The 20,017-nt window shown below is 40.3% G+C and overlaps 1 protein-coding gene across 3 annotated transcripts in view; it reads right to left on the bottom strand.

Annotated features, from left to right (window-relative positions):
* The window catches only part of BACE2 (beta-secretase 2), a 50,476-nt gene that overhangs the window by 9,931 nt on the left and 20,528 nt on the right, over positions 1 to 20,017 (bottom strand). For all 3 annotated transcript variants that reach the window (XR_013985899.1, XM_081003996.1, XM_081003997.1), the window contains exons 2-8: positions 15,059 to 15,147; positions 13,004 to 13,220; positions 11,787 to 11,915; positions 9,603 to 9,737; positions 7,473 to 7,574; positions 3,964 to 4,113; positions 741 to 909 (exon numbers count right to left, since the gene is read on the bottom strand). Coding sequence is in view for 2 of the 3 variants with exons in the window: in XM_081003996.1 (XP_080860122.1) it covers positions 741 to 909; positions 3,964 to 4,113; positions 7,473 to 7,574; positions 9,603 to 9,737; positions 11,787 to 11,915; positions 13,004 to 13,220; positions 15,059 to 15,147 (991 nt within the window). In the remaining variant the exon portion in view is untranslated. The remainder of the gene's footprint in view (positions 1 to 740; positions 910 to 3,963; positions 4,114 to 7,472; positions 7,575 to 9,602; positions 9,738 to 11,786; positions 11,916 to 13,003; positions 13,221 to 15,058; positions 15,148 to 20,017) is intronic.

Below are 20,017 nucleotides of genomic sequence, written 5' to 3'. Positions count from 1 at the left end.
AAAAGGGCAATCACATTGATTCATATTTACTTTACTGAGAAATGTAACAGCATATTTGCTTTATTCAGAAATGTAACAGCAAAATTGCTTCTCATACTGCATGTCAAAAATTAATATTCCTTTCCAGAACAAGCCTGTACTAATCTGAGACCATCATGCACGTGTGTGTGATTCAGGTTCAGGTATAACCAAGAGGCCTAAGCTGGAATTCAAATAATTATTTTGGGGCTGAAGCCCAACAGGATTCCCACCCCCTTCTGAACAAGAAAGCTCCCTGCACCATGCTAAATTGCATTTGACAATTCCCTCAGTTTCCAAAGTAATTTGTAATAGGGAATAGGAATTGAAGAAAGGCGAGTCCATAGTTCCCCTGGGCACATGGGACTAGTTGTGTGGATACCAGCCCAGCTCACTTCTGAAGCTCCTCGGTGGCTTTTGGAAAATAATCTGAATGCCTATCCTACTTTACAAGATTGTTGTGAAGATTAAAACTGCAACCCACACAACAGCGCTAAAAAATAATTTGCAGATTCGCAAACAATGTTCGAAGTATTCGGACAAGGTTCTTTTATGTGATTTTTAAAAAGCAGATTGTTAAACTTATATTGTGAACCACCCTGAGATCTTTTGAGGAAGGGTGGTACACAAATCCAATAAATGAAAAAAATAAAATAAAAATAGAAGACTTCAGGTGCTACCTTAAATTGTTAAGTATATGCTATTCAGAAGTGGTCTCTTACCAGCACAAGTACTTAATGCAAAGCCCACTCTCTTTTGAGCTCTATCAAAGATGACATAGAATCCTTCCATCACTGTCGCGCCAATGACCAGGGCATTGGTAGAAGAGGAGATGCCAAAACGATAACAGCGTAAATTCTGACTAGTCTCAAAAGCAGGCTGAATATAAAGCTGTTATTTGGAAAGAAAAAAAGGACAATTAAGGAGCAGCAATATACCTAAATTTAGAAGATTAGCAGATAAGATCTGGACACACAACAGCAGCCAAATTACAAAGGATGGGATAATGACTCCATTAACTATAGAAATGCCGGGTTTTAAGTTGCAGCTTCTCAAGAGCTCAAAGTGAATAAACCCTATTTACTTTTCACACAGAAATTTGTATACTTCTTTCCACCATTCCTCACCATCCACAATTGACTTCAGCTGGGTGTGTGTGTGCTCATGACAGCCTCTTGTGCCCTCATTCCTTCTGCAACTGCTACACAATAGCCCTGCAGTATTGCCAGTTAGGTATTCTTATTCAGTGGCTGCCGCTGCCACCACCACTACCACCATCTTTTGGTAACCTACAGCCCCACAAACAGGAGTGAAAACTGGAGATCTTGAATTAATGGTTAAATCCTGGACCAGCACAATTCACTTCTCCAGTTAATTCCTTGCAAATTTGCTCAGTGTAAAGCCAGCTCCTCCCAGTCCTCTGCTTCTCCCTCAGAGTTGGGCACGTTTCTGGCTTTACCAACTCTGGTCTTAAGACTTCCAATAGTGTGAAATCCAAAGTGATCTAGGCAAGTGGAGATTCCCAAATTCTGAGGGTGGCCATCACACACTTGACTCCACTAGTCCAAATTGTGAAACTTTGTTAAAAATATATAAGGAAGAGGGCAATAAGGTTCAACAGTAATATTAAAAGCAAGAAAGAGTCCAATAACTCCAAAAGCAGACTACGTCAGTCCTAATTACTAACAGCACAATTATCTCAGTCTACCTACAAGTGGACAGGAAGGGTGGTCAACTTCCTGGTGGTGTGGAAGATCTGGCCTGGATCCCTGATGGTTAGAGGGACCAAAGTGCCAAGAGCAGCTCAACTTTTAAAAGATCTGTCCCCTCACCTTGGAGGGAGTGACCTTCTGATCAATGAGAGCCAGAGTCAATTTTTCTGAAGTATGTCATATGTCCCAGGTAGGCGTTTTAAGCACCCTTTTGCATTTGGGATATACATGACAACCTGGCTTAGAGAAATGGTGGAACCAGGAGAACAGGGTCCTGTGTGACAAGCTTGCATTACACAAATCAACGGCAACAAAGTTACTGAAATAAGAAAAACAACTGCAATTTTGTGTAGGATATACTCCAAATTAAAACTGATCCAGTCTCTACCTAGCCATGTGCATGTATTTTCCTAAAATAGTGTTAACAATATATGGAAATAAGTTACTCGACTTCAGAATGCACAATGCCATCAAGGCAAAAACAGTTCCCTATGTTACTTGGCTGCTCATTAAAAGTTTAAGCCTGGAATTACAACTGAAGGCCATTTCAAAGTCACATTTGCTTCATTAAAGCTGCTTGAAAGTACGGGCAAGGAAACACTTAAGCTTACAGAAATATTTCAAGATAATCAGATTTACATGGATAATTTCTGGACTCTCGTCAATCGGCTTCACAATCTTTGCATACTCAGATGATAAAGATCATAATAGCTTCATAAAATATCACTTCATTAATGCTCTTGTGGGGGGGGGGGAGAAGGAATTTTAGTACTTCCTCCCCCCGTGAAAAGAATTAACTAGTTAGTCTAAAAGCAGATTTTCTTATAAATTGGCTAAGACTAGTTGGACTGCATTGTGTTATTCCCACAAACCAAGGAGCTAGTTCAAACATCATGACCCCACCCCCCACCCCCGTGTAGACACTTCAGGAGTATAAGTGTCTGCTGCCAGGATCCTAGCCAGATTGAATTTATTCAGGGGTGCTCCACCTGAGCAATGACTGAAAAGACTTATATAATGGTCTATAACACCAGCATGGTGCAAAAAGACTGTCCATGAAAGTCTACTGGCAGCGAGTCTGGCAAGAGACTTGCACATTTCTAAAAAATTATCATGTGTGAACCAGCCACCATTTTTCTGAAAATGTAGAATCACAAAATAGGAATAGGCCTATCGAATACCGTATTTTTCGCTCTATAGGACGCAACGGACCATAGGACGCACCTTGTTTTAGAGGGGGAGAACAGGGGGAAAAAATTCTCTCCCTCTCTGCTCAGCACCCCTTCAGCGAAGCGGCAGGAGAAACAGAGCCCCTTCCATTTCTTCTCCCGCTTCGCTGAAGGGGCGCTGCGCAGAGAGGGAAAACTGTTCAGCGCCTCTCCAGCGAAGCAAAGCCTGGAGAGCAAGAGAGATCTGTGTGCACCGACCCCACTCGCTCTCCAGGCTTCAGGTGGCTATCCGCAAGCCTTCGGAGCACAGCGGAAACTTCGCTCCATAAGACGCACACACATTTCCCCTTAATTTTTGAAAGGGAAAATGTGCGTCTTATAGAGCGAAAAATACGGTACAATCCAGATTAACAAAAGGTCCCCAATCCTGAATTTAAAACATTTGGATATGTAATGGATGTGCATGGTTCATTATATTGTCATAGCTGATTAAAGGACTCGCATACTCCTTTAGTCTTCTATGTTATGGACTCCATGGCAGAGTCAGCAAATGTACAGAATGGGAGGAGGTTGTGCATATTCAGTACAATATCTGTATTGAATTTATGCTTCCTTGAACTGTACCCTTGTAGGACCATATCTGGGCGATTGCAAACTCTGGTTTTCCATGTCGACGTTGAAATGACTGTATATGGATTGGGGGCGTGGCATACTGACATAATCCTGTCCTCCCATTCCAACGGGCTGGATATGCTAGCTTACTATTTTAGTAAGTAATAACTATGTCCTGTGAACAGAGTTATTGTGTTGCCGCTGAAAAGATCTCTACAGAACGATAAGCAAGCACTGAACTATTAGTGATGAGGAGACCAGCAAGATTCCACCAAAGGGCAGACAACCTTATGAGTTAGTGTGGGAAAGAACAGCAGCACTATAAATCCTGTTTTTAAAAAGGCAGTATATACAAATGCCAAAATCTTCAGTGAAGTACTCATTAAGTGCTGGACGATCAATGAAATTATTGCTTCTCTTGACGAACACTACAATAAAGGGCTTGTTCAGACCTGTGGAAAGACAGTGATCCTGAATGATCTGCTGGAATTTTCATCTCTCAGATAGATAGATATCTCTGGAAAGAAGGTCCAAGGCTGTTCAGTTTTAGCCCAGCAAGCAAGCTGTACACCATTCCAAAATCCAGGTGAGAATTCTTGAATCTATACAGAAAATGGAGGGGGTGGGGATGTTAGGCTGAATTAATGAGATCCTGTTTTTTGTCACCTATGAACAGGCACAGTCTTGAGGAGAAGCATTAGCAAAATTCCTGGAAAAGAAGCAGCTGGGAGCATGTGATCCTGGTTTCAAAGGGCAGTGGCAAATCACGCTGGAAGTGGGAAAAGTATGCAAGTGATACAATAACTAGGAAGAGTCCATCGTATCATGACCCCTGAACAATAACTAGCCTTGATTCTGTTACCTACCTTGCTGATTAAAGTCTCAAGCTTTTGAAGATCAAAATGTCTTTCTGCTAAAAAAAATAATACATCTGCCCACTTATTTTATTGGACTGATAATTAACCCTGTCAGCCCTTTCTTTCATTTCACCTCTACTGAATTAGCATCAGATTGAACTTTGGAGTTCCTTACACACTTACCTGGGAGAAAGCTTTCAAAAGAACTGAGTAGACATGTGTTAGCATGAACCATTTATTTCAAGTGCAATAAGAACATATTCAAGAAAATAAATATGCAAGAACATAAATCTATATAACAACCCATGCAAGTCAGGCTAACTTTCTTTCCCACATTTACAGTTTTTGAGAGGCACATAATACACCAATGCAAATATACAAATACAGGATAGGGCAAATACACTTCCTTAAGCGGAGTCCTTTGTGCTCAGTGTTTGCTTTCTGAGGCAGCTGAAGCTCTTATCACCTTGTCATTAGCAAACATTCCCACCAAAACAAATATGGTTTGAGTGAAGAAGAAAAGGTCAACTCCACAGTCCTATTGTTCAGCGTGTACATTGATACTGAGCACTTTATTAACAAACTGTCAGACATTTCTGACAAAAAAAGGATATGCTTTCACAAAACCACCACCCTATTCTCATACAAGGGATGTCTTCAGCTGCTCCCTTCCCAAAACACATTTGCTAAGCTGCTACCATCAGCTGCTTCAACTCTATTCATTGACTCTGCAACAGACTGTAATGCACAATCTCCAAAGACACTGTCCTCTCTGGGGTGTGTGTGGGTGCATGCGCGTGGGTGTGTTAAAGATATGCAAAAACAAGAGAGAGCCTGTCCTTGTTTACATTTTATAAACAATAAAGTGAGCCTCACCAGCACATGGCATGTCAGGATGTGTACTATATGACAGCTTAGTGTTCATGAATTTATATGCCAACAGGACAACTCCCAAATATTTAAATTCGAGAGACCCTGGGGAAGGTAAGACATAGCACAGGAGAATGACAACTCCAGCAACTGACGCTGAAAAGGCAGCAGCAGGGACAGTGATTGACAAGAGAAACATATCTGAAAATGAGGACTCTCTCTGGTAAACAGGGACGGAAGAACATACATATTTCAAAAAGAAAAAACAGGAGAGAGAAGCTACTGCCCCTGAAATGAAGTCTCCCTAAATAACCTGGAGCCAATATTAATGTCATTTCAGGAATAGACCAAGACTTTCCTTTTCTCCTAGGCTTTTAAAAGGACTTTTAAAAAAAAGTAGTGTAATAGCCAATGTTAGTCATATTTACAGTAATGATTACAGTAGATCCACTGAAATCAACAAGCTTAGGTATGACTAACACTCAATATCACACAAAAAAGGTTTAACACTTAAAAAAAATCCTGCGCCCTGTAAAGTGATGCTTGGCTCTTATGTTTATTTTGTTTTATTATTACATTTGATGTTTTCATATCATATTATTTAACACCTAGAAGTGACAGGATATGATGATTAACAAATTGAAATAGCAGTCCTAAGTCATCGTATAGTGTTACCCCTAGTTCCTACTACATTTTCCCCAAATTGCATTAGAACACTCCCCCCCTTGATAATATATCACTAGTGGAGCAATTTTGCAATTATTATTATCCATATCCATCATTGGATCCAGATCTAGCCATCCTTACTGCAGATGCACAAAAATCATGTAAAAATCTGCCAGTTTCCTACTTTCGTTATTTGTTAAGTGAGAAAAAGCCAAATTGGTGAATAGGTTTACCTGGAATCATACGGTTAGTTTCACACTGAGCAATTCAACCTACAAGGGGTGCTGAAGATTAGAAGAATTTAGATAGGCTCTTCTGACATAAGATCAAAGCACAGCCTCCATTCATTATTTCTGGGCTCAGTTCCTTCCTTCTCTTTCTTTTCATTTAAGAAAACAGCCAGTGGGGGAGTCTAGTCTCAAGGGAGGCAGACAGCTTTTCACTTTCTAGTGCACGTGCTACTGCTCCTTTTCTGTGTAGGACTAAAAGATATTGTCCCATGCATTCAGTGCCAAGATGGCATTCAAGAGCAGAGGGCAGCCCTTCCCAGTGACAATGTCTCCTCCCTCCCATCACTTATCTCTTTGCCTTCACAGCTACTGGATATTTCCCCGCTTCATGCTTTTCAGAAGAAAAGAAGCTCTGATCAATAGAATATGAAACCTGTAGTTTATCCATCCTGATTCTGGTTTACCTTCCTGCTATTGATCAGAGAGGAGAAGGAGAAAATATGTTTCCATCTTCCTCTCCTCTATTTATTTAATGTGCAGTTTAATTCCTTTCTAATATATAACAGGGAATGAGAAACCTATGGCTCTTTAGATGTTGTTGGAATACAACTCCCATAAGTCCCAACTGTTGGCCATGTTGGCTGTGGCTGATGCAAGATGGAGTCTAACAACATCTGGATGACCTCAGCTTCCACACCTCTGAAATACAGAATACACACTATATTTTGACAAACTACTTAGCTTCTGCCGTAGCACAATGTGCACCATGTGTATCAATGGGGGGGGGGGCGGGAGAGAGAGGGGCTCACATGTGAGTGGACTTCCCTTGTGGCAGAGGTTTAGAGCCAGAGCCTTGGTCATAATTTTGGATTCTGACACCAATATAACAAACACACACACTTTTTTTTGGTAAATACAATCCACACACTGGGCCTTAAGCCTTAAGCCACACATAGATAAAAACCCATTAGAGCAAACAAGATTGTTCACTGTCACAGTGTCTCTTTTTAAGAGAACAATAGCCTGTGTTGCAAGGCAAAAGAGCACTTATTTTGGGAACGGCTGCCAACAAAGCCATTAGGTTTTAGCCCAAACTCGTCAAAGTTTGGAGAAGGACAGAATGCTTCTACTCTGTAAATACATTAGAGTCAAACAAAATCATGCCATTTTTAAAATGGTGATTAAAAATTAGTTACACTTCCTCACCTAAGAAGTCTCCTCTACCTGTGATGGAAAGAAGTGGCTTAGTGGCACCCCCCACTGAGAAACTGCTGTCCTAAGACAGCTGTTTAAAACAGTTCCTTTAAGGAACAATGTGTCTCATGAGCTGGAACTTACCAAGGATTTCTGTATAATTGCTCCCACAACAGCACTGAAGACTTTTTCTGGCAGGCGCAGGAGTGTGGTGCCGCTGTCTACAATGGCTTTATCCGAGTTGTACTAAACAGGGGAAAGGGGAACAAAGATATCAACATGCTGTAGCAGCAAACTGCAGTGGAAAGTCAATAAAAACCGCTCCTTCTGGTGGTGCGATGGCAGAGCATAGGGCCCTCTGTGATGTCAGCTCCTCTCTGCACACCTCCTCCAAATCCCCATTACAGAGGCAGTGACATTTCTCAGCTGCCTTGAGCCCAAGCAGGATTCCCCCAGCATAGCCTAAGCAGAAGTTTAATGGGAAAGCCAGCTCTGACCCCAGGCTCAATTGGTCCTGTGAGATGTATTGTCTGTTGGACAGGATTACAAACATCATACTTCACAGAAGAGTCTCAGCTGACAACCTGAATTTGAACAAGTGGGAACTATTTCCATGTCTAAACTGGATAACTTTGTCTGTAGCAGGTGTGGACAGATTTCAAAGTTACAGGAGCTTACCTGCCTTGGAACCCCAAGTTCCAACACTGGAACTGGGCAAAAAAATAGCTCTGGTGTGTGGGCTTAGGTGTGGGTGTGTAGCCTGTTGAATGATTTCCATACATATCTGAATTACGATACATTAGGGGTTGTAGCACTAAATTCTAAAAATGGGAGAAGAACTGCACAAGGACTTAGTCAGAGGGACGCAGAGGCAGAAAGACGAGCAGTTAGCACAAGAGCCAGCCACTGAATCCATGGCAGATAAATATTGTTGTTGTTGTTGTTTAGTCATTTAGTTGTGTCCGACTCTTTGTGACCCCACATATATAATAAAACATGTCACCAGGGCCGTCTTAAGCATATCCGGAGCCGTGGTGCAAAGATCCCTCTGGCGCCCCACCCCACCCTGTTTCCCAACATTGTCGACCTTTTCCCAAGCTTCTGCGGGGATTGCTCTCCTCCCACAGAGGCTTGGGAAGGAAGCTGCATGCCCACCAGCCATATGGTTGACGGGGCGCAGCTGGCGGGCGTGCAGGAGGGAAAAAGGAGGCTGCTGACAAAGCCACACAGCTCCCCACTTGCTGGGGCGCCCCTGAGAGGCCAGCGCCCTGGCGCAACGCGCCAGTAAACCCAATGGGAAAGACGGCTCTGCATGTCACATTTGTAAGACAGTAAGACCAACAGCCCAGTCTTATGCCGGTTTACTCAGAAACAAGTCTTAATCAACTTCAGTGGGGCTTTCCCCCCAGTATCTATGTATATATGATTAATTATATTTCTAATCCATGTTGCTATTGTTGTTATGATTGGTTTTAGTACCCACTCTTCAGTTGGTCAGGTTAGAGCAATATAAAACATGATAGAAATATGATAGAAAATGATTTCAACCTTAGACGTTAAAAAGCAACCACAGTTACTGAGAAGCTGAGTCTCATCATCTAGGAGCACAAAGATTATTTTGCAAAAAAAAAAAAATTAGGGTTCTTTAAAGATAATCTGAGGGAAAGGGGGTAAATCTTTACTTTTCTACCTTTAGTTAGCAATAAAAATTGGCCAGACTGGTCAGTTTGAGGGAGAACTGCTTGTAGCAGACGAACCTGCACACCCTCCAACATTCCACAGGCAACACTAGGGATGCCAGAGTACATGACAACTCATGAAAGGATCATGGGAAAAGTCCAGTAGAAAAGAGATCTGGGGAAGAGAAACCGAGGCTAGCAGATGCATGCAAATGAAAAAAAGGCTGGCATCTGCAACAGTGTTTTTCCTCCCATCTACACACTATAACTTAAATTTGTATACTCTGAAATAAATTCCTTTTCAACACAACTGAAGTATATTTAGGATTCTACATTAATCCAATTGTTCTCCACATTTACCAATTAGCATTTTACACTAGATTTTTGGAATGCAGAGGTGGTCACCCTCTATACATTAATGGACCACAACTCCCACCCTCCCTAACTATTGGCCATGATGGTTGCGATTGGTGGGAGTTGGAGTCTAAGACCATTTCAAGGGCTTTTGCACCCACCAACCCAGTGCTTCTACTAACACCATATTGGCCACCCCTGAATGCAGAAAGATTAAATTGTGCTTCCTTGCTATAAATACCTCTTTACAGTCCAAGTTAAGGTTCTCGCCTCCAACTTCCAATTTGAGTATTTCAACCTGATAATACCACTCTTTCTCAACAGGTGTGTACCAGATTTCCCCCTTGTATAGGCTTGGTTCAATTCCACCCAGGACCTGAAAAGGAAACAGTGGTTGCTGCACAATCAAACACACAACAGTAAAGATATAGAGCATGCATGTCCCCCTGTCAGATGGTGCTCAGGGGACTTAAGTTGTATTTACACGCATTTTAAACCCACTTGTTTAACATATGCATTTAACATATGCATTGCAGACCCAGTCAGGTTTTTTTTAGTGAAACTAAATTAAAGCAGTTTTAAAAAATATTTTAATCAGAACATGGCTAGTCTTCTGCTCAGACTTAAGACTGTGTCTTAAGATACATGGGAGAACAGAATTATAGAAGGTATAATTTCAGGTATTACCAGTTATGAGTAATAAACCCAGGGAGGTCAGACATTCTCTATGTCACAAATGCTATTAAAATGACTGAGATGCTTTATGTTTGTTTACCTCTCTCTCTCTTTCTAAAGAGCAAGTCACAGACAGTTTTTAAATAACAGGGAAAAGTTGAAATAAAAAAATTGCCTAGCAGCACCTTAGAGACCAAATAAGTTTGTTCTGGGTATAAGCTTTTGTGTGCATGAACACTTCAGAAAAGTTCTCATCTTTGTACATTGACTAAGCTTTTAACAATATTTCATTGTTAAGCTATTTGGAATAAAGGCTGGCAATGGGAAATAAAAAAAATAAGACAGGAGGAGAAACACAATGCAAGAGTTAGGGCAACTATGATGCAGTTTTATTACATCTCCCCCTTGTTAAGGTCAGGCAGCTATTATGGGGGAGGAGGCTGGGCATGGGCATAGAGCAAATGCAGATTAGCATGTGTATATTTGTGACCTCCCCTCTCAAATGGTTTTGCCCCATGGTTTAAAATATTGACCCAAACAGTATATCCATACACTAGGCCTTTTCATTTAGGAAAACTAGTGGCCCAAGTAACTCTGAGCAGAGCAGAGACTGCTTGTTAAACTTGAACTTTATGGGAAGAAAAACCATGAACAGCTGAGATATCACAAAATATATTGGGGGGGGAAGGCCTCACTGATTTTAATGGCTGTGGGTCACGTTTTCTTACGGAGCTATCCAATGTACACTTACTTGGGGGTGGGCCCCACTGAATGCAACAGGACCCATCTGGGTAAGCATGTATAGAATGGCACTTTTTGTGCTTCTTTTACAAAACAAATTCTATATAGAATGCTGAATGTCAACTGTGAGGGGCAGGAATGGACAAAAATAGAGCATGCAAAGACAAAGAAGCACTTCTTAATCCACTTTAGCTAAAAGAAAGAGGGCGGGGGACACAGTTTCTTTTAGGATACACAGAATATATATATTTATGTGACACCAGAAATGTATATCCATTGACATGGAAGTTACAATGAAACCAACAGACCAACCAACTTTGCTTACATGTTGCTTGGATCTTAAAATCTATGTTCACACATAATACAGAAATAGGAAACTCCCAACATGAGTGAAGGGTGTAAAGGTGCACACAGTCTTTTCTGTGGTGCTCTGATCATTCTGGGTTGAATGGGAAGGTCTATTACTACACATTCAGGTGAATGTTCTTAGAAGGTTTGTGGGGGGGATTCCAAGCAAGTACACTGCTTGGAATCCCCCACACTTAGAAGCCCCCTCCAGACATTCCCACTCAATGTGAGAAGGTAAGGACTGGGGCTAGAGTGCATGGTCAGGGTGCATAGCCTTTCTCCTCCCTATAACGTCTGAATAAGGCTGCACCATCCAAAGTTCTGGATGCTGATTTTACTTATCATACTGTTAGCACAATAGAGCAGATCTTCAAATTCCCACAGGCAGATTTTTTTTATTCACTATTGGAAAAATCAGTAAAAGAAACTTAATGTGGATAAGTATGAGAAATTTATGCATGCTTCTCTAATTTAATAGTATGAATGGAAAATGGAGTAAGCCACTCTAAATCTGTTTGTTTTGCCTTCTAATGGATATGGTAATTAAAAGCATAATGCAATGAAACAGACTGAATTCCAAGTAAACAGGCTTAAATTCACCGCATCACAAAAGTGGTAAAAAGTCACCAATATTTTCTGTTTCAGGCTGGCAGATACCCACAAGACTACCTCCATTGGTACCAGTTCCAGTAACTGGCAATCCAGCTCCACACATCTGTAAGGAAAATATATTGGGGATCTTTGCTTGATTCACAAGGGAATCAAAAAATGTCTCCACAGAACTTGAGGGCTGCAGCAAAAACAAAACAAAGTGTTAACTGTGTATAAATCAGGTGTCTGTTCACAAGTATACCCCCCCTCAGAAAGCATTTTTTTCTCCAATGCCTTCCATATAGAACCCATGTGAATCATTTTGCTGGATAAAATGGTTAACTCGTTTACATGTAAATTAATCATGCTGACAGAGATATTATAATAAACCAATGTTTAATCTAATGATCCATCTGTAGATGACTGTCAGAAGTTACACCAGATCTAAATCTCTCTACATGTGATGGGATTAAGAGTGTGCCTTACACCTCCTCACTTAACAAACATGCCTGCCTCACCTCCAACACCACCAGGGCAGGGTTTCTCATATATATATTCCATTGCATGTATGCTTATTTTACATGTTAAATTTCCCAGCTAAAATCTAGAAATTGCCCATGTATTCTGAACCAGTATTACTATTTTGCAAGTAAGAGCATATGGTTGGGTATAGGAATGAGACTGGCTTCAGTCTCCTTCACATCGTCTTGGACAGAATTATTCTAGTATACAGCCATACCTTGGATCCCAAACGCCTTGCGAGTCGAACATTTTGGCTCCCGAACACTGCAAACCTGGAAGTGAGTATTCCAGTTTGCGAATGTTCTTTGGAACTCGAACGTCCAATGTGACTTCTGTGGCTTCCGATTGGCTGCAGGAGCTTCCTGCAGCCAATCGGAAGCTGTGCCTTGGTTTCTGAATGTTTCAGAAGTCAAATGGACTTCCAGAATGGATTCCATTCAATTTCCGAGGTACCACTATATATGCGGTGACTATTATAAGGAACTTTGGGGGGTTTCATTTGTCTTCCAGCAACTTGGATGTCTTTAAAACAAGATTAGATAAATTCATAGAGGACAAGGCTGCTTGCCCTGATGGTATGTACTCCCTCCAGTGTCCAGAGGCAGTTGCTGGGATTCATAGGTGGGCAGTGCTGCCGCTGCAACCATGCCCTGCTTCCAGGCTTCCCCCAGGTACCTGGCTGGCCATTGTGAGAATGGGATGGTAGCCTAGTAGGATCACCATATGCTCTTAATGTACGAGTCGGTAGGTAAGCACTCAAATTACCTTAGCCAAGGCATCATAGGCAAGTCCAAGGATCCCATGCCATTGAACACCTTTCAAAAAGAAATTCTCTGACTCAGAGATGGTTACAATGTTGATGGTAAAAGTGCCGTTGATTCCTTTAGGGATGGTAACAACATCTGTGCCGAGAGTCCCTATCCAGCTTCCTTGGGTATATTTAACAGAGACCACAGTGCCCAGTAACTTATATGTGCTTGATCTAAGAAAGGAAGAAAGGGGCACTGAAAACTTACAAAGCAATGCTGTATTGTGCTACATGCTACAAATTATCATCTTACGTGAAATATTTATATGATTTGAAGAGAAACCATGGGCTTCATCCAAATTCTGCAACAGGAAAAAGTGAATGATGTATAAATCATGAAAACTCAAAAAAATTGCACCTTTCCCTCCACATATTCCAAAATGTCACATCAACCAGAGCAATTCCTCCCCATTTCAACTTTCCACTTAAATGTAGTGTACGTTTTTGTGTTTACAGTATAAAACCACCCTGTGATCTTCAGATGAAGGGCGGTTTATAAATTGATTGAATGAATGAGTAATATTTTGATCTACTAAAAAGACAAGAGAGACTAATGCTTGATTTCAAGTATGAGCTTATGACAAAATGAAACACTTATTTCAGATATAAACTATATTCATTTTCTTCTAAAATATCTCTTTGCAGAAAATGTCATATATGGCCTCCATTTCCTACATATGATTATGGAATCAAATGTGTATTAGATATACTTTAGCAATATAAGGATGCCCAACTGCTAGATGGTCTGAGAAGTCTATTAGACGCTAGTCTAAAAACAGAAGAAGGCAGCCAACACTCCATCTATGGGATATTTTTTTTCCTCAATACTACTTGCATTAGTGCAGAACATGGCGGCACTGCAATTTTAACATGTTTTGCATTAATGTATTTTTGCTCTAATGTATTTCAGGATTTCCTTTGACAAAAATTAGACCTTTGTCTAGACATTAGTTACTATAATTTTATTTATACCACCAATAGCTCCCTTGAGCTTCAAAAATCAATGCAAAAATAACAGTTGCTCTGGGACTTTTCAACCAGCTATAATCCATTGAAATATTCATTCATTGTTGTAATAGCAATTTCATACTGCAATTTTACAACCTGTCTGTATCTTTCTTTAAGCTTATTAAATACATACACGTGCTTAGTAAATAGTATGTATAAACTACAGAGCAACTATTGGCACACTATTATTTTATATCTATATGTATGTGTGTGTGAAAAATAAAAATACAGTACATGGCTGTATTCAACAAAATCATTGCACTAGCAGAAGCCTGTGTAATTATTCACCCTGTGTAATTATTCACCCCCATCTTCCCCTTCACATCTACTCCAAATGGGCTCTTGAGGGTCAGGAGAACTTTCAGAACAGTGCATGGGGGAGAGTGGGAGATTGTTCCATTGGACGAGCAGAAACGTTTGCACTGACAGAACAGTCTCCTTAGTGCTATGTTGAATACAACTCCAGGTCTTTAATTCTGCCACATCAACAGACCCTGCTTAATGGAAACCCGACTGGCTCAATGCAGCAACAGTTATGGCACTAAGCAGCTCAGTGATAAAACTGACATGAACACCATTGCACTCTTATCATCTGATTTCAAAAGGCTGGTCAATACATTACAGCAGAAGTATATTGTGATATTCCAATAACATTTGGCAGCACGGACACACTTGTTGCTCAGTCAGTGACATAGTTCCTTTAGATGCAAATATCTTTTTGCCGAAAGGGAGGGCAATGTTGGACATGTGAGCCACTTATGAGGTTCTAACACACATAATACATCATTAGGGCATGTGTGTGTGAAACCGCACAAGGATACAGCTCTGCAAATATGGAGATGCAGCCCTCCACATTAACTATGGTAAAACAAGGAAAACATTTTATCTGTGTTCCTACCTGAGAACTAATCACGTAATTCAAAACTATGTTTTTTTCCAGCGTTATTTTTGGAGTACTTTTTTGTCAATAGAAATATTGTCAAGATGGAGAGCAATACACTTACACTTTTGTGTTGAAGTAGGAGGTCAGATCTGCATTTGGTACTCCTGCAACAGCAAAATTGCTACTTCCAGTGTCAACCAAAATATTTAGCTGCATAAAAGAAAAATAATTATTCATGTCAATTACAATATATAGAAAAACCTGGACATAATTTTAGCCTGCTTCCCTACTCAAGCTCTAACTATGTAAATCAAAACCATGATTATTATTTTTTCAACATTATGTTTTGATAACTTTTTTTGTGTGGTGAAAGTATTCTCAGATCTTTAAAAACTGATAGTGTTAAGACTTTTAAAGCATGATTCTGTAATGTCAGTCCCCTCAGATCTATAAACAGATGCCTAGGATCCCACCATGACACATCTTTTCTCATGTATCTATTTTAGTTTTATACATATATCCATTTGCAGTTTATTTATAAAAACAGGAATGAAGTGGCCATGAGCTGGTATTGAGAAAACTAATCTTTTCTGAAGTAGCAACATGAGAGATTTGAGGCTGAAGTACAGGTTAGAGAAAGAAAGTGTAGGGAAATAAGCAGGAAGTTGAAGGAAGCAGGAGAAGTGGAGCAATGATTTTCATTTAATCTGAAAATTAGAAATATTTTTTAAGAGGATCCTAATCTTTGCCAATAGCTTGCTGCTGTTTTCAAGACCTTTGCTGGCAACCTTTCAAAGAGTCGTCCTGCTAGCTTTTCAATGAGCAGGTACCTGAAAAAGACATGTACAGTGTATCACCTTTCCTTTCCCTGTTGGAATGATACCTGCAGGAGCATTTTTGGACCAAAGAGCATGATGCAGCTCAGGAGTGAAGAACCTGAAACCCTGCAGATGGTGGATTCCAGTTTCCATTACCCACGGGACACACCTCCAGGCCTAATGTAAGTGATTATACTTTCTAACTTTGATCATTGTTCTTCATATTTCACTGTAGAAGCCAGCTTTAATTTTAATTCATCCCCTTTAGTTCATGGATGGTGAATCTGTGGCCCTCCAGATGTTGCAGCTCCCATCATCCCTGACCACTAGCCAGGTTGGCTGGGGCTGAAGGGACCTGGAATACAACAACATCAGGAGGACCAGTTTTCCCCATTCCAGCTTGAACTGTCAGTAATCAAAACAAGTTATGGGTATAGGAATGGAACTAAGAACTCAATGAGATTAGGAAGAATGTATTTTACTAGTGTTAAGGCTAATAAAACGCAATCACAGAGAAAATACTTGGCTGTTATGGAGTACCCCAACCTTTGAGAGAGACAGAGGCATTTTAAGAAACAAAATGAAAGCTACAGGGATTCTCACTTCCCAACTACAAATAGTTCTACAAAAACCAGGGTTAGTAAATTACCAGAACTGTAAAGAATGTTTTTGAACTACCACCCTACAGAATTCAAACATACTTCTTTTAAAGAGAATTTGACTGCCCATCTTAGTGTGCAGTACAGTATTAATCGTGTCTACTTCTCCAAAGAATGTTCTCCACATAACACAAACATCATACTGTAGAATATTAAAGATGCAGCCCACTCTAGTATGACTAAAATTCACATGACTAATTGCCATTCATTCTAACATTCCATATCTTTAAGAATCTGGGATAACTAGTTATAGGCAGCTGAGGCAAACACTGACTTATTGTAGTCCATACAATGACGCTAGTTAAGCTCATGGCCTATGGCAATTCTTTCTGGTTTGCAGAGAAAGGTTTGTCGCTTTTTCTTTTTTCTTTTAAAGAGGATATATTACTAACATTGCCTACCAGCCTTGATTACTTAGGATCTGGGGAAATAATTGCAGTAGGTGTATGTGTGTGCGTCTAAGTGTGAGACTGAATTCATAACCTTTCAAGAAGCCAGACATTGCATGAATGTTATATAAAAATACAGAGAGCAACACTCTAGATATTGTATACATTTTGAAGAGGCCGCAAAGAAAAAAAAAATATTTACATGGTGTTGGGAGGCACAATTCTGGCCTGCTTTGGATAAGTGATGCTACAAGTTCTTCAAGATGTCAACCGTGTCATAGCAACATCATGGGAGGGGTTTTTCTAGGACAAAGATCAAATTGTGATGCTCCCTTTTTATTTTTCTTATTTCGCATGTTGTTTAAGTAATACTGTTATATTTATAGTATTGGAATGTGGGTTTTTGTATGTTGTTATATTTGCTATTGTTTTGCTGTGTTACTGTGAAATTGTTTCTGTATTGTTTGTTTGAAATGCATCCCTGCTTCTTTGTTGTAAGCAACTTTGAGCATGGTGTGTGTGTGTGTGTGTGTGTGTGTGTAAAAGCAGCATAGAAATAAGATGAATAAATGAACAGTCCAGAGTCCAAATTCACTGTTGCTAGCACATCAGAACCCTATTTAGGCAGTCAAAACTTCACAACAATAATTGCCGGGGCATGAGGTGGGCGACAGTGCAGGGCAAACACACACATTCCTGCTCCCACCATCCCACCAGTTCATGGGAACATTGTATGTGCATTCAAGCAGGCTTCCTTGATGTTGAAATGATTCAGTTTGTAGACAGCCTTGGATAGGGATCGACACAAAGCACGATAACAGGCTAAATAAGCATGATCACACTCCCCTCTCTTGTTTTTGAATGCCCAAATAGCACTTACACTGAGAAAAGATAAGAACTATATTCTTAAATCTTGCTGTTAAAGTTTTATAAATATAAAATCTAACAAGCAGTAATGACATTTCAATACAACCCAGAAGAATCCAGCTGTACTTTAATAGTAGAAACTGATAATTCAACACATTAAAATAAATGCAGTGGTTTTAACATATACTTCTTAAAATTTCAAACTAGGTGAGGTAGATTAATATCTGATTTTTCCATGCACCCGTCTTAGTCAAATACAGTAAGTTATTGCTGTGCTAACACACACACCTACACAGTTACCTTCCTTAAAAAGGGAAAGCCGAGTGTTGGTCTAAGGCTGGCTGGGTTATCTTTGCATAATGATGTTTTCTTAAAGAGTGAGTAGATATCTACCCAAACAAAAACTTGTTATCAAGAAGCATTGTCAATTAGTCAATGCCTCATTTAACCAAGGATAATAACCATCCTTACCACGTGAAACCATCAGCCAGCTTCCTCCAGCAATGCCTCACTAAATTGTACTTTTCCATAGTCACCTCAAGTAGCCAGATAACATGTTCAACTTGATTTAAATAAAATAAAATAAATTTGGAATATCTATCCCTTATCATTAGGGTTTGTATTAGTCTTATTAAAGACAGAAACAAGAAAATAACACATGACCATACACGCTTTCACCCAGAGAGAAAAAGCATTTTTAAAATTGTGCATTAAAAGAAAATCACTTAAAATGCACGCTTTTACCATAAAACAGAATTCATAAAATACAGCCATACAAATTCCTTCGCTGTCTATGACAAGAAAAACACAACAAAAAGCAAATCCCGTTGTTACAGATTTATAGAAGAACTATCTCTTCCGCAAGGTCAGTTTTTACAGTCCCATTGTTAGCCTTGCCATGAAGGGAGACATGGTGAGAGCAACTGAAGGACTGTCTTACAACATAGAGTCCAGGTGCATTTTCAGCAGTAAAAGGGCAACCCCCTCAGCCTGGAAACAGCAGTTGTGTGACTAAGGCTACATACACATTAGCGGTTTAAAATGCAGCAAAGTTGATTCCCTCACTGTATTTCAAGTCACATTTCCACAGTGTTGTACACACCAGAGGCAGGGCAGGGATGTCCTCACCTGATACACACGACCCTTTTGATCCCCCCCACAATTGTGCCTCCCCTCAACACATTTCTATTCATGTGTCGTCTCCACATGCCAGATGACAGTTTATAAAGTGAATGTGGCTAAGTTTTTCCTTTTGGAATGAGAGTTGGTTTGAGAGGAAGCACATCAAACAGCAGTACAGTGGTACCACTGGTTGTGAACGGGATCCGTTCCGGAGGCCCATTCGCAACCTGAAAAGCCCGCAACCTGAAGCGCCGTATCTGCGCAGATGCGTGAAGCATGATTTAGCGCTACTGCGCATGCGCGAGCAGTGAAATTCGGAAGTAACCCTTTCCGGTACTTCCGGCTCGCCACGGGATGTAACCTGAAAAAAACGTAACATGAAGCAAACGTAACATGAGGTATGACTGTATTTCTGAAGAAACTATAGGGCAGCTCTGTCTAATGTCCACACAACTTCATACACCACTGGAAAAAGAGCAAATAGTAATGTTTGCACAGCCCAAGGCCATAGTCCTAGAAATAAAGAGCTGGAGGTGGCCTTGTAGGCAATCCCATCAACCCCCCCCCATGTGATACAGGAAACCCCAAGCTGGAAATCCAGTCCTGCCTCTACTTGAAGTCCTACAATTAAATGGTTTCATCCAAAAGTTGCTCACTTACCTGTAAGTTAGGTCTCACTAAGCATAGTAGGATTAATTTTGAGTAAACATACATGGGATTGCACTGAAAGTTGGGGCAATCAAAAATTCTTTACTGGTGCACCAAGAATTCCAGAAAACAGGTTACTCATCCTGTATTGCAGGGAGTTGCACTAGATGACCCTTGAGGTCCCTTTCAACTCTACAGTTCTATGATTGTATGGTTAATTTTCGATCTACAATATGAAAGTGTTAATTTTTGTTTAAGGTAGAAGGTAATGATTCATACTGTTTCTGCTTACGTTCCCAGGAGTTCCTGGTACATCTAATCACTACTGCACCCTTAGTCAACCCAAGATGTCATCAACCCAAGATGACTCAAGGCTGAAATCCTAATCATGTCTACTCAGATATAAATCCTACTGAATTCAATGAGATATGCTCCCAAGTACATGGGGTTAGGGCTGCAGTCTTACCCAAGTTCTAGAAACATCATTCCATTTTCCATTCCAACTTTTTACAATCCCTTCTCTGTCCAAACCTTGTGTGTCAGGATAACACTTCATGCATCTGATAAGACCTTGGCT

This window comes from Podarcis pityusensis, assembly GCF_964106645.2.
Source record: "Podarcis pityusensis genome assembly, chromosome: 4".
Classification (NCBI taxonomy): Eukaryota; Metazoa; Chordata; class Lepidosauria; order Squamata; family Lacertidae; genus Podarcis; species Podarcis pityusensis.
This window is presented reverse-complemented; position numbering and strand designations above follow the sequence as displayed.